The following is a 14,708-nucleotide window of genomic DNA, read 5'->3' as shown; positions in this document are numbered from 1 at the left end:
GTTCATTGTTGATCTCCATAATCATACCTACTCCATCTTACGTACTTATGAAGGCTTCTTCCGAGATTTCGAGTTGGGAGATACAAACATGTAGGTAATGACTAGAAGATCAACAACACCATACTGGCTGTCTTGTGTGGAGGTGGGTACGCGTCAGTAAAAACTCCCGCTTCCACCGTGTATACTAACATGATATGATGTTCATCTTAAGCAACTCCACCAAAGGTTTCCGGATGCATCGTTCATTTCATGTCGCATTATTCCATCCTTACCGCTACCAAATATCATACCATGCTGCCAGTCAAATGATGATTCGTAGTACACGTAGTTGCAGCCTTGCAGGAACCTAGCTGCGGCCAATACAATATCATAAATAAAATGAGGAGCATCCGTAGAGCATCATGTGAAGGAACACAAGTTCGATGAATTGAAATTACGTTATATGAACGCAGCTGCGAGGTAGGTAGGTAGGATAACAGGTATCAGCATGCATAGTAACTTACTACACAATGACTAACATAAAGGGCAAAGAGCGAGCATTGTGAAATCCGTCGGTATATTGTAAGCTGTTTCTGGCCCCTTATCAGCAGCTATCACCCAGAAGGGGCAAGCGTTCATAGCTGAATGAATAGTGCAGCAGTTCAGCTGTTCTCGAACCGCAAGTCTCCTGGACGCGACAGCTCCCATGTGCCTTCTCAAGTGCCTTGGGTGGCGAGCAGCACTTGAGTCTGGGGAAATGGTCTAGATAGGTTGATTTGGCGCTGACGATGCGCGGGCGGCTTCTCCCCAAGCAGCCGGCTGGGTTTATCCCTTCTCCTATGGCTAGCCGCAGATAACGTAACGTATACATCGAATGAACGAACGTAATGGAGTGAGCCCAAGGGGTTTGCAGGAAAGCAGGAGGTATAGCGGACAGTCCCTGGCTCGTGGGACTTGGCCCTGAACCACTTGCGGTCCCAATACCATGGGCCTGGGGTATAGCGGAGACTGTTGGAACGATCACAACGTGACGAGGAACAGCGCAAAACTGTATCCTAAACCTAAAGCTTCGTTAGCAAGTCGCAATGATGATTGATCCAGTTGCAAAGATCAACCTTGCGCGGCAGAAGGCGTTCAGTGTGCTTCTTTCAAGCTATTCGATTTGTCGAAATTCATCCAATGCCGTTTCGGTCGCGCCGAATTGAAGATAAGAAACCGTACGACCTTTCGGTGCGGCGATTTGAGCGCACCCAGAGCAGACCTCGATGGGTCAAGTAGGACGGGTCCTCCAGACTGGCCTGCTGGGGCAATGACTCGGCGTTATTCTTGCGCGTCAAAAACAAGCTTCCTTTCTAGGGTTATGACTCAGCCTTCCATTGATTGGGCTGTCAGCCCGCTCCATACGCCGCGCGACAGTAGCACCGTAGTTGAGGGATCTGGATCCATCTGGAAAGTCCAGTCCAAAATTCTAGGGAATATAATTTTATGTAATAGCCCTCTCACAAGTCGGGTCCGTGAACCTGGGGAATATATTCTCATGTAATGAAAACCAGGTACGACGAGTGATTCCGTCACGTAGCGGTGACGTTGGTCGACGGCCGCCCATGTAGGCCGGTCACGAGCCAGGCTTGTCTCCAGAGTATTGGCAGGCTGAGGACCGGAAGCTTGTTCCTGCGAGCCCAAAGCTGGGGTAGCCATCTGCAGGTGAATTGAACCGTCTCGATTCGTGCCGCTAGGGATTCAGCTTTATGCGCACGCGGCTTTGTACATATGGCAGTCTTGCGACATCGGTACTGACGTGATGACGATGGTAGTTGGCAGCTCTTGGGAGTCAGGTTACTGGGCGCCAGTCAACCTGCCAGAAGACCAAGGAAGGGTTCTGGAAATCAGATCGAAGAGGGCAGTAGATAATACGTAGGAGCTATGCCAACCAAACAAAAGCTCCGCGCGGCAAAGGTGTAGGACGTCAATAAGGAACAGTGCCCCGGGCAGATAAAGTGGTGGCGCGTGCGTGCCAAATCGAACTATGTCATTATGGTCAGATCCCTCAAGATAACGTCTCATCTGTCCTGGATGGTGGCGTTTCGCGTGCTTTCATAGTCAGACGTAGATTGACCTAAGGTTAGCATATGCTACCTGATGTTGGAAAGTGGTTGCGATATCCGGATTCCGAAGTTGAGGCTTGCACTAACTGATGGCGCACCTGTAACGACCACGCTGTTTTGGAAATTGGGAAGCCTCTAAGTAAGCGAAGTTCGGATGCAGTGGCCTGAACGAGGAAAGGCTGGAAAGCACGTTGCAGATTGTCGATTTAGGGCAGTCGCCAGTCGCCTTGTCGCGTGTCGACTATTCTAGCAAATAGCTGAGAGGTCTAGAACACGGTCCCCCTCTACCGACAGTCTGGGGCTAGATGGCTGGATCTTGCACGTATCCCACCTACCCACCTAGGTTACCCACCCCCAAAGACGACAGACAGATCTAACACCCTGGCGCTTTGCTCCGGACTGACTTCACTGCTACCTCGTGATGGGTACCTGCGTAGTCCCGCACATTACCCTACGAGCTTGACACTTACGGTACTGGAAAAGATCGTCCAAAAGGCCCATCTCCAATGCAAAGTTCCGACGAGACTATCAAAGCCTAACTGATTCTCCCGAGAGGAGAGGCGCAACGTCGAGAGGGTATGTAACTGTCTTCCCTTAGTGCCAATGAAGCTTATCCGTAAACTAGGAGGGATCCGGTTAGTATGGGGAAGAATTTGGCCGAAGCCAACGCCTCTCCAGAGCGGGTACAGGGGACTGTTGAGGTCTCCGGACCCGGAGGATAGAGAAGGCACCCCCCAATCAGACGTGCTGGGTAAATCTCCCCATCTGCACTGTGTTCCTTCCAGTCGACCAAGCTGGCGGTACGATTGCCTGATGCGGAACCTCGGGCGAACCCATTGGCAGAAGCTTGTCAAACATTGGCTTTCAGTAATAAGCAAGCTCGACACCCCCAACGACGGCCTGGCTTGGGACTGACTGACTGCATGCTTCTTCAGACTTCAAAACGTACATTCTTCTTCTTACCAGTCACAATACAAGATTGCGAATGGCCTTACACGAACAACAGAGCAAGGCTCGTGTGTAATTGGCCGGAGTGCTACCTATCTCTCTCTGTCGTCAGGTCTATACTACGTGCGCGCGGCGACTGGCTTTCGAATCCACCGCCCCAGTCCCTCGCTTGCGGTCTCGACTGCCAGCTTCAGTAGACAGGGGTTGTTATCTGAGACTACCCCAGTCCCTAGCTCGGGACTATTCTGTCCAGCCTGGATAGACCCAAGTATCCGGCAATATGCCTGACTAGTCCATGAGATTATACGCATGCTAACTGTCCAATCAGCGTCGTATCGCCACGTTGGATTGTGTGTCTAAGTGCCCCTCAGTCTGTGGTACAACGTCTATTCTGGTCCAGGCCATCTGTTACCGTACTTACCCCATATGCTACCAAGTAAGCAGTAAGTAGGTATGGAGTTTGTAGCTGCACATGCAGTTGCCAGCAGTATATAGCCAACAGCATTTCCCCCCTTGGTTCACTTCACTTCATCATCCTCATCAACCTTCACCCTTCCACAGCAACAATCAGGTTGAGAGACAGTCACAATGTCCGACTACGACAAGAATGAAACGAAGGCCTCCGGCCGCCACTCGGCTCAGGAGGTCCACGATGAGGAGGTCGGCATTGCCAAGTCGGACGCTCTGAAGAAGGATCTCAAGGGTCGCCACATGCAGATGATCGCCATTGGTGGTGCTATCGGTGCTGGTCTCTTCATTGGTTCCGGTAGTGCTCTGAGCAAGGGTGGTCCCGCTGCCTTGGTATGTTGTGCCGCTCCTTAGACTCTCTTTGACTTCAACTGACCACAAAATTGCCAGATTATCGGTTATATGATCGTCGGTGTCATGCTGTTGTTCACCATGCAAGCTTTGGCCGAACTGTCTGTTCTCTACCCTGTCAACGGTGCCTTCTATACCTATGTCGTCCGCTTCCTTGACCCTGCCTGGGGCTTCGCTATGGGCTGGGATTACGCTATCGCTTGGCTTACCGTCCTGCCCTTCGAACTCATCGCAGCGAGTATCACCATCAAATTCTGGAACGAATCTATCAGCATGGGTGTCTGGGTCACAGTCTTCTTGGTCGCTCTCATGGTCATCCAGGTCTTCGGCATCAAGGGATATGGCGAGGTCGAGTTCGTTCTCTCCATGGTCAAGATTTGCGCCTGCGTTGGTTTCATCATTCTTGGAATTGTCATCAACTGCGGTGGTGTCGGCGACCAGGGATATATCGGCGCCAAATACTGGCACGATCCCGGTGCCTTTCACAATGGCTTCAACGGTTTCTGTGCCGTGTTTGTTGTGGCCGCTTTTGCTTTCGGTGGTACGGAGCTAGTCGGTCTGGCCGCTGCCGAGTCCGAGAACCCCCGCAAGGCTATCCCTCGCGCCGCCAAGCAAGTCTTCTTCCGTATCTTCCTCTTTTACGTCGTCAACCTCTTCGTCCTCGGCCTGATCATGCCCTTCAACGACGACCGACTTCTCAACTCCTCTGGTGCCAACTCCAAGGCTTCGCCCTTCGTCCTGGCCATCCAGGATGCCGGCATCAAAGTCCTGCCATCTATCTTCAACGCAGTCATCACTGTATCAGTCATTAGTGTCGCCAATTCGTGCACCTTTGGCTCTACCCGTACTATTCAGGCCATGGCTACGCGAAAGATGGCTCCCTCGTTCTTCTCCTACGTGGACAAGGCCGGCCGACCCCTGTACTGTGTTGCTCTCCAGCTCGCCTTTGGTCTCCTTGCCTACATCGGTCTGGCCGCTGAGGGCATGACGATCTTCAACTGGCTGCTCTCGCTCACCGGTCTGTCATTCTTCTTTGTATGGGGATCCATTTGCGCAACCCACATTCGCTTCGAGTATGCGTGGAAGTCCCAGGGCTTCAACCTGAAGCAGATCCCCTACCGACCCCCCTTCGGCATCTGGGGCAGCGTCGCTGGCATTGTTCTGAACATCCTCTGCCTGCTTGCCACTTTCTACAACGCACTCTACCCGAGCCCCACTGCTACCCCCCGACATCTCCGATTTCATGCAGTCGTACCTGGCTCTTCCCCTGGTCTTGGTCCTTACACTCGGCTGGAAGATCAAGTCTGGCGACTGGTCGCTGTACGTCAAGGTCCAGGACATGGATCTCATGTCGGGCGCTCGCCTGCTCAACCTCGAGGACATGGAGGAGCAGGAGGAGATGCGGAAGGGACCCTGGTACTCTCGCATCCTCCACGCCTTGTTCTAGTAAAAGGCTTGCTATTTGGTCGGAGTTGGGGTTTTACGAGAGACGGTACGTGAAAGTGTGTGCGGGTGCACAGAACAACCTAATTGTTCACACACGATGATGTTTTCCTCGAGAGGGATACTGTATAATGTTCAGCAGGTCGCATAGACTATATATTTTGATACCATTTTTACAAACAATATTCATATTTCAAACTTCTAATTCATGCATTCCCATACGTGTTTCTTTCGACAAGAGCCTTAGGGATGTTTACCACAGCGGGCCTCACAACCGGCAGTATTTACACATTAGTGTCAACCGAGTAGTCGGTCTGCCACTGGCATTGCGAGTAGGCCTTCGTGCACTCGTTGGGTAGAGCAACATGAAGCATCCAAGGGGCTCGAAGAAGAGTCCGCTGCCCCGGCTTTCGTACTGTTCCTTGGAGACACAATCCCGAAGAAAAACAGTCTTATTGGTGGCTTGGCTGCCAAAATGGGGGGCGGCATCTTCTTCGGGGCTGCAGCGAGAAGAACGAGGTGCATCAAAAGCACACTCTTTCGTAGCCTCTGAAAACAAGTGGCTTTTTGCTTTGGACCACTGATCTTTCACAGGGTTATCACGTGACGAAAATTGTACCTTGCAATGTCGAAGGAAAGTGGAATAAAAGACCCTGACATATCGATTGGCAGAAGGCTGAGGTAACCGTTCATCGGGTGTAATTTCAATGTTGCTTGATTGAACCGTTTGACGTCATTTCAGTCTCTACCTTCCCTCTCCATTGGGAACGTTGAGATGGAAGATCTCCCTGTTGCTCCGCCATCGCAAACCATGGGTTTTGGACGGCAAAGTCAGCAGAAAATCAGCAGCAGAAGCCATGTTGTCCCGTCCATTTGATTGTTCGTGCCTCTCTATAGACCCCCCTTGACCAGAACTCGACCCCCCTCTGCCCCTCCCGGGACCCTCTCAGGAGTCAGGAGAAGTCGGTCAGGAGTGATTTAATGTTAGTTTAAGCACTGATACTTATCTTATCAGTGGCGGCCAGCTGCTGACACCCCCAAGTGCCCCCCGCTGGACAGCTGGACCCCCTCGGATAATGAATGAACCTCAGAGATTCAGGCGGACAAGGTACTAGCATCTTAATTGCCTGGTACGTAGGCAGCATTAAACAATACAATTCCACTGCCACGGCCTGTTACCAACCAAGTCGGTAACCTTGACGACCAAGCATCTTGCATGCGCCTTCTTGTTCAGCTTTGCCCTCTATCCTCCCATCAATGATGCCACCTTCGATGTAATCAACTGTCTGAGTTCGAAAACCACTTTCAATGCCGTGATTCGCAGGCCAATCGCCCCCAATCTCTCCCTCCTCACACACTCACCCACCCTCTGCCCCCTGCCTGTGCCTGCTGCCAACAACCTGGGCCCCTACATTCCCCAGCGAAGCTGAGCGACACCTGATACTTCAACGCCTCAGCACCACACCTTTTTGCTGCCGACGGCAGTTCGAACGCGCGACGAGCACGAAACAATTACGAACCGATCCGAAAAGGGGCCAGCAGCCATGGCATCGTATGGAAACGCGGCGCCTATGGCGGCTCCCCGTCATGGGCAACAACAGCACGCTGCATATGGCGCCCCCATGGCGATGCAAGCACCAGCTGCACCTGCTGGCACCTTCTCCCCCGGCACCAAGATTCAGGTCGGCGAACACCGGGTCGTAATACAGAAGTACCTGTCCGAGGGCGGTTTTGCACACGTATACTTGGTCAAGCTCCCGCGGGCGATTGACGGCACGGATCTCGCCGTGTTGAAGAGAGTTGCCGTGCCGGATCGGGATACTCTGCGCGGCATGCGGACCGAGGTCGAAACCATGAAGCGCCTGAAGGGCCACCGTCCAATCGTTACATATATCGATTCGCATGCATCCGAAATGAAAGGGGGCGGCTACGAAGTATTTCTGCTGATGGAGTACTGCGACGGTGGAGGCCTGATCGATTTCATGAATACCCGACTCCAGCACCGCCTGACCGAGCCCGAGATTTTGAATATATTTACCGATGTTACCGAGGGTGTCGCCTGCATGCACTACCTTAAGCCACCATTATTGCATCGCGATCTGAAGGTCGAGAACGTGCTGATCACCATGATCGGTACGAGGCGGAAATTCAAGCTGTGCGATTTCGGCTCAGCAGCGAACCCGAAACCTGCGCCGCAGACCGTCGTCGAGTGCCGACTTATGGACGAAGATGTCCAGCGACACACAACATTACAATACCGCAGTCCTGAGATGGTAGATGTCTACCGGAAACAGCCGATAGACGAGAAATCCGATATATGGGCTCTCGGCGTCCTCCTTTACAAGCTCTGCTACTACACGACCCCTTTCGAGGACCAAGGGCAGCTCGCTATTCTAAACGCCAGCTTCAAATTCCCTAGCTACCCGGTGTTTTCTGATAGACTGAAGCACCTGATTGGTAACACGCCCCGCCTTATCATTCTACTGGCCAAATCACTAATATGCCATAGCTTCCATGTTGCGCGAACACCAGCAAACCAGACCAAACGTATATCAAGTTTTGAAGGAAGCCTGCCGCATGCAGGGCCGCGAGGTCCCCATACCAGATGTACGTTTACCGCAACCCTTCTCGCATAGCATGCGCTTACCATATTCAGATATATGCTACGCGTCCACAATCAGAGTCTAGTAAACCAAACGGACCAGTGCCAGACCCAGGTGGTAAGCATACTCCTGTGGTCGGCGCTGTTTTCTCTCCACCACCACAACAACAGCAAGTAATACCCGAGGTCGCACCAATGCGGCGTGGTAGACTGCCGGCTGCCTCGAATCAGCCTCCCCCCCAACAGGCTGCGAAGTCAGCGAAGCCAAGTCCGTCCCCCTTGCGGGTGACCAGTGGCGATCCCTTTGCTGCTCTCGATGCAAATGCAGGGAAACCGGCGGATGTGGACGAGATAGCTGCTAGGTTCCCCTCACTCGACCAATTTTCACTTTTGCACGACCAAGGCTCGAAGTTCGACTTCGACAGCCCAACATCACCCGCTGCGCCCCAGGCGTTCGACCAACAAGTGGCGGCGAAGCTAGTAGACGAAGCCTTTGCGAAGCCTGGTGCTGTTCCGGCTAGCTCGGGAGCCAAGCAAAGTCGGGTGAAATCCATGGCGGTTGCAAACGAGTTGGACAGAACCTCGTCGCCTCTCGGGTCTTCGAACAAACCTACCGTGGCTACGCCTAAGCCGGCCGGACAAATGAGTCGTGCCTCGGCCATCATCAATAACAACCCTGAACTGCAAGCAATTGCTTCTCCTCCGTTACCAGCCACTCAATCTCCTGCTCGGCCAACTATGGGATATGTTTCGACAGGAATGATGACCAGTACCCCACCGCAAGTTGATTTGCCTACGAGAGATTATCCCCCTATTTATCGATTCCCATCTGCCGACGATGCTAGGTCATCTAGTGTCCCAAGGCAATCGGGAACACCAGGCCCCAGTCAAAACCTGCGGGCAGACACAGGCTCACGGCCCATCGCAACACAGAGGATACAATCATTCCAATCGCCAGCGTTGCATGGAAGACACCCCTCCTCTTCCAGGCCGTCACTCGAAGGAGGACGTCCTAGTGCCGACTTTATGGAGCCTCTCTCCAAGACGAACTCGCTGGTTGGTCGACCAAGGCCTGCAAGCACATATCTGGAATCGAATCTGGACTACCTGCGTGAGAAGGAAACCGCGCCGAAACCGATGCGGTCTCCTGGTTTACCATCCATGCAGTTTGAAAATAAGCCGTCCCCATCGTTGGAGCCGCAAGAAGATGCCGCTATCGAGTCAAATGTGGATTTCTTGCGATCCCTGGAGGAGTCGGATAACAGAAAGAAAGAAAAAGCCAGTAAGCACCACGGGAAACGAAACTCGAGCCTTGGATCTTTGTCGGGCACCAAGAACATGTTCGCAGGGAAGTTCGGTGATGCGTTCAAACGTTTCGAAGCGAAGGACTCGTTCCAGCCTGCTCGCACACCGTCTCCGTCGAGAGATACGGAGAGGCGCGACTTGAATATGCCGCTTACTCCAATCGCAGGATCCGAAGCTACAGATGGCCGGAGTGACGATGGGCGGATGCTGGGTGATCAGGAAGAACTGACACCTGAGCAACGTCGGGACCTCGAGGCCCAAGCACTGGCGGAGGAAGAGAAGCGGGTGGAAGCTGCTGCAGCCGAGTACCGGCAGCGGATGGAAGCTCGTATGATGGGTGGTAGCGGCGCGGCCTCGGCACCCCTACCCAAGAGCATTGGTGGCGTATCGCGCGCCGTCAGCATCCAGAACAGGGTCCAGAACCTCCTCGAGGAGAGCCAGAAGGCCGCGCCGCCCCAACGAACGGCCGAAGGATACGGGCGGTTTACCGATACCCAACAAGCAGCAGCGGCTCGTGACAAGACCCTCCCCGAACCCCCGCCCAAGCCGGCAAGCATCGGCGCAACGGGACGGGCAGCGCCCCCGGCGAAGCCCGTCACCAGCTCTTCCGACGCCATGGCGCGGGCGCGGCATGCTAACTCCGTGCCGACCACCACTAGCGCCGCTGCTGCTGGCTCGGAAAGCCCCGCGTCGTCGTCAGCCACTGCTCAACGGCCTTTGGTGCCCACCTCGACGAAGCCCAGCGCGCCGCCGAAACCGACGCACCTCAACAGCTTGCCGACGGGTGGGAGCGGCCGCAAATCGCCCACCAAGCCGCACCGGCCGTCGGGCAGCAGCAGCGCGTCCGTGCCGCGCCCCATTGTCGCGTCGACGGCGGAGGAGCAGTTGATCGGCCTCGACATGACGGCCCAGGAGAAGGACGACTATATGCAGGACTTCAGCAAGCGCTTCCCGAGTCTTGGCGCCATCGAGATGGTCGAGCGGGACATTGGGGAAGATGCTCGGAGGTAAACAAACGAAATACTATTTGATAGTAGGCGGAAAGCGCTGCTGCTGCTGCTTCTAGTATAAAACAAAACAATTTCCCGTATAAATGATCGACAGGACAGGCACAGTCAAATCCAAATTAGACAGACACTATATCCAACGGGATATAACCGTTTTCAAAACGTTGCTATGCGAGTGTGGCACTGAATTATCCCTGATCCTTACGGTACGGATAAACATAACATAAGCCATGAGTCTCATTATTATTCCACTACCAATACGAGCAGCAACCGAGGACAGCTCTAGATGCTGTGTCAGCGAACGAAGCGCGCTTCGTCTTATCATTCTACCGAAACATTTCTAAGACGATAGCAAGCAAGCAAAGGTGGCGAGGCGAAGAGGGGAGGGAATAGGGAGTCAAATGAGATGAAATGGAGAGGAAAGAAAGAAAGGGGACTTCTTCTTTGGGGATTCGTTGCATACACATGATAGAACTTAGACATCTTGGAAATCTACGCCAACCCCCAATACGGGTCAAAAAGAGACAGACCCAGAACCGTTGAGAATCATTCCACTGCAAGAACGCTCGATATCGTGATGGTGTTTGATAACACAAGCTATAGAATCGCTACCTACCTCTTATCTATCAGCACACAAAACGTATAACAACCCAGGAGTAGCAGAAGCTTTCAATAGTACAAGAAACACACTCTTATTCCTCTTTAGGTAATAGTATACACGCAGATTCACTGGAATGTCGTAGCCTTCCTTCCTAAGCCACAAAATGATCTACGCTCTCTAGAACTAATACAACTATATTTAGAAATCGAATAGCAACCCCGGAACGCCGCCCAGAATGCCGTAGGGGTATGAGCGACGGAAGAGACATGATTTCCTTATTCATTCGTGACCAAATAACAAGAAAACCTGATCTCCTTTCCTCCCTTCGGACCCCCTTCCTTACTTCCCTTTGCATGTACGCGTACCCAATCAACCGTATCAACCGTACACTTCTAGCTCGGTCCAGCAGCATGATGGTCATCATCCCGAGGCCCGTTACCACCGCCGCTGGGTCCGCTGCCGGGTCCACCCGGACCGTCCAACAACAGCGTCGGCTTGATGAAGTCTTCGTCGAGCTGTCGGAACAGGGCCTGCGGATCGTGCGAGGTCAGGAGCTGCCGGATGGCCGACGAGGCCGTGACGGGCGCGGGGTTCCGGATGCCGGATGTCGGGTAGGAGAAGACGCCATCCTCTTCTTCCGACGTGCCGCCGGGCGTCAGCACGGGGCTCGACTTCCTCCGGGGCGGTCGGCGGGCCGGCGGCGGCAGGTCCGAGGTGTCGACGTCGCTGCCCAGATCCGAGTCCGTCAAGCTACTGCTGGGGCCGAGCAGATCGCTCCGCTCGGCGTCGTCCGAGACTTGGCTCTTTGTGTTCTTCCGACTCAGGCTCGCGGGCCGAGGGAAGGCCGGGGATCTGGAGCCCGACACGTAGCTTCCCCGCTCCGCTTGTTTTGGTCGCTTGCCGTTGGTGTCGACTCGGCTCAGGGCCACAGACCCGTTCCTGGCGCGTGGCGTAAAGCCGATACCCGTTCCAGAGCGCTTATAGTACGAGCCTCCGGGGGCTGCTTCAATGTCAAACTCGTCGTCACTATCCACCTCTTCTACGACACCAGTGCGAATGCCCAGAATTTCCAGCATTCTCGACGTCGTTCCACCAAATATGATGACAGTCAACACCACGACAACCAGGACAGTTGCCTTCAGGGGGTAAGAGTTTGGCCCTGTTAGTAAGGCAGCCAAAGCGACTCCGACAGCACCTCTCAGCCCAGCCCAAAATAGCATGGCCTGGTAGTTATAAGGCAGCTCCTCGCCAACCTCCTGGCCCCTGCGGCGCGCGCGGTAGCTGATGAACCAGTTGATTGCTTTCGAAAGTGGGAAGACCGCCACCCATCGCGCAGCGCAAACTGAGATTACCGTGACGATGATGAGAAGCGGCTGGAATACGAGTTCGTTGTCTGTGAAAAGCGACAATCCAAGATAAATGAACACATAGTTCTCGGACAGCTGGGAGAGCACCTGGAAAATGTATTTGGTGCTGAGCTGTGTACGTCGCGACATATTGAAGTAAGCGTAATGCTTGAGCGTGATTCCACAGAACAGCAGTGACACGATACCTGCGAGCAGATCAGCTTATGAGTCAACAGAGCGCAGATGAATTCCTCTTACCAGACATGCCACATCCTTGGGAAAAGAAATAACTCGAGTAGGCAATCAAGACGACCAGGCAGCTCTCGATGTGGGGGTACCGTCGGATATATGTGAACTTCAAGATGATGGCGGTCGCTATACCGACCAGAACACCTATAGCCAGACTGACGGAGAAAACCACCAGAAATTCGCCGACACCCTTCAAGAAGGCAAGGAACCCGTACTTAGCGGCCTCCTCACTCTTGTATTTCTGGGCGGTTTCGAAGATGACGATGGCGATGGCATCGTTCAAGATGGACTCGCCGAAGATAATGGTATACAGTTTCGGGTCGACCTTGTAGCTGTTGAATATAGCCAGAATCGTAACGGGGTCTGTAGCGGACAGTGTCGCGCCAACGGAAATGGCATCGACAAAAGTCATAGAAATGGGCTCGATAGGCAGGCGAGTATAGAGATATAACAAGAGGCCTATCACGACGGCGGACAGGAATGTACCGGCGAAGGCGAAAGTCAAGATAGTGCCGATGTTGCGGAAGAAGTTGGCCTGGTGCAGCTCATAGCCCGAGTTCAAGATAATGGGCGGGAGAAGTAGGTTGAAGAAGATTTGAAAGTCAAAGATGGCGAGTTCTCGGATCGAGGAGAGGGACGTTACTCTCATAATCAATCCCACCGTCATGCCTGGGCAGTAGCCATTGGCGTTAGCAGGCGCCTTCTTCCAAGCAAGGAATAGTCGTTCATCCAAGGCATACCTGCGAAGATAGAGATGACGGTCTCGTGTATGGCCTGTACCTTCTTCTGCTGCAGTATGTAGCTTGTGAAGAGGGACAGCATCAGCAGCATGATATTGATGAAGATGGCCCATGATGAAGCGATCTCCTCTTTCGTTCCCTCGCCTCCTACCCACGACGGTCAGTTCTGGGGTTCCACGATGGATTGGATCGAGTTGAGCTGGGGGTAGTCGCACCTTCATTATCTGGGTCGTCGACGGCGCGCCCTGTGCGAAATAGCCATGGTTAGCTAAGCTGATGGACAATGTGCAGTGCAGAAAGATTGGCACAATGGAGAGGTGACATACGGGCAAACTCGAGAGCTGCGCCAGCAATGGCAGGTAACATGGTGTCGGGCTTCGTTGCTCAGGTTGGGAATGGTTGGTGATCCAAGAGTATGAGGGCCTGGGTCGAGAGTGGGATTCCTGTCATTAGCAAGCGCATCAATTGGACCATGACAGCAGCATGCTAGGGCGGGTGTGTGGTGGTACTACGTCGCTAGTATAGGATTTACCGGTCGGAGAGCGTGTGGTGTGAAAATGGCTCGAGGAATCTTGAAATGCCAGCTATCATCAAACGAGCGACGATGACTTGTTCGGAATCGGAATTTGTTGCGATTGCCTGGAGTTTGGCCAAGACAAATTGGCAGTTCGCGCAACCTGCAGCCACGTAACTGTAGGTACTGTACTGTACTGTAGTAGTACCTACTCTCGGGTAGCTGTAGCGGCCCTCACAGTGGCATCCCATTTGATTAATGGAATACTGCCCAATCATAGCCGAAGCGTTCCACTTGTTCTTCTCAATACTTGCTCCTTATTCTTGAGTGCCAGGTCCCTGACCTGTATCCTACTTCTTATACGACACAATGGTGAAGTTGCTTTGACTCCCTGTTTGCACGCTCCTGATGTGCAGAAAGCATAGGCGGGTGTCATGTATTACAGTCAGGGTTACAGTTACAGCAGGGCAGTGAGCTTAATCCAGGTGGTCGAGGCTTGGCCCAGCAATCAGCCCCTCTCCTAACCCGATGTTGAATAGGTGGTTCGAACAGATCTCAGATTGACAGAAGTGTTTTCATCATTGGATGAACGTATTTTGCTCAAAAAATACGTGAGCAATCCGCTGTGGTCGAGATATCTGAGCGACGTTGACGGTACCACCAAGTGAGTGTCTGTGTGTGCTTGTAGAAGAACCTTGAAGCGTGGTCGGATAGGTAGGCCGGATGGTTTAAAGCTATGGGGACCAGACCTGAGAGCCCGCCCTGCCCGCAGTGGAGGAGGCGCTCGAGCTCGATCAATCGCCGGACCTGAAGAGGAGTTCCCCGTTCCGTTCCTGCAGCTAAACCCCAAGTGGTGTACCCCTCGCTCGGCACATCGATTGGGCCTGGAACTGACTGGAGACTTACTTATCATTTGAAGACGCAATACTCCAGAACATCGTCACTTCTAGGTATCTAACCAACTCTAATCCCATCCTCTTGGTGGTCTATCTAAACACAGCAATATCCTACGCTGCTGCTCATTCATGCGTTGTTCCTCTCTACTAGTGA

At 53.2% G+C, this 14,708-nt stretch overlaps 3 protein-coding genes across 3 annotated transcripts; 2 read left to right on the top strand and 1 right to left on the bottom strand.

Annotated features, from left to right (window-relative positions):
• Positions 1–3,620: 3,620 nt before the first annotated feature.
• PG994_010122 (uncharacterized protein) lies at positions 3,621–5,298 on the top strand (the record flags this gene model as incomplete). Its single annotated transcript, XM_066861531.1, has 3 exons — positions 3,621–3,833; positions 3,891–5,102; positions 5,155–5,298. 3 exons carry the CDS (start codon positions 3,621–3,623, stop codon positions 5,296–5,298), a joined length of 1,569 nt encoding a protein of 522 aa, XP_066710641.1.
• A 1,540-nt stretch (positions 5,299–6,838) lies between these two features.
• Positions 6,839–10,212, top strand: PG994_010121 (uncharacterized protein; the record flags this gene model as incomplete). The annotated part of the gene is made up of 3 exons (XM_066861530.1): positions 6,839–7,751; positions 7,804–7,901; positions 7,951–10,212. The coding sequence occupies 3 exons, from the start codon at positions 6,839–6,841 to the stop codon at positions 10,210–10,212; spliced, it is 3,273 nt and encodes a 1,090-aa protein (XP_066710640.1).
• A 989-nt stretch (positions 10,213–11,201) lies between these two features.
• Positions 11,202–13,510, bottom strand: PG994_010120 (mitochondrial sodium/hydrogen exchanger; the record flags this gene model as incomplete). The annotated part of the gene is made up of 4 exons (XM_066861529.1): positions 11,202–12,361; positions 12,414–13,073; positions 13,145–13,291; positions 13,471–13,510. 4 exons carry the CDS (start codon positions 13,508–13,510, stop codon positions 11,202–11,204), a joined length of 2,007 nt encoding a protein of 668 aa, XP_066710639.1.
• Positions 13,511–14,708: the final 1,198 nt, after the last annotated feature.

The sequence above is a fragment of the Apiospora phragmitis genome, assembly GCF_038363925.1.
Source record: "Apiospora phragmitis strain CBS 135458 chromosome Unknown utg000010l:1.0-9815664.0:1.0-9183399.0, whole genome shotgun sequence".
In the NCBI taxonomy this organism is placed as follows: Eukaryota; Fungi; Ascomycota; class Sordariomycetes; order Amphisphaeriales; family Apiosporaceae; genus Apiospora; species Apiospora phragmitis.
The sequence above is the reverse complement of the archived record's forward strand: the minus strand, read 5'-3'. Positions and strand labels throughout refer to the sequence as shown.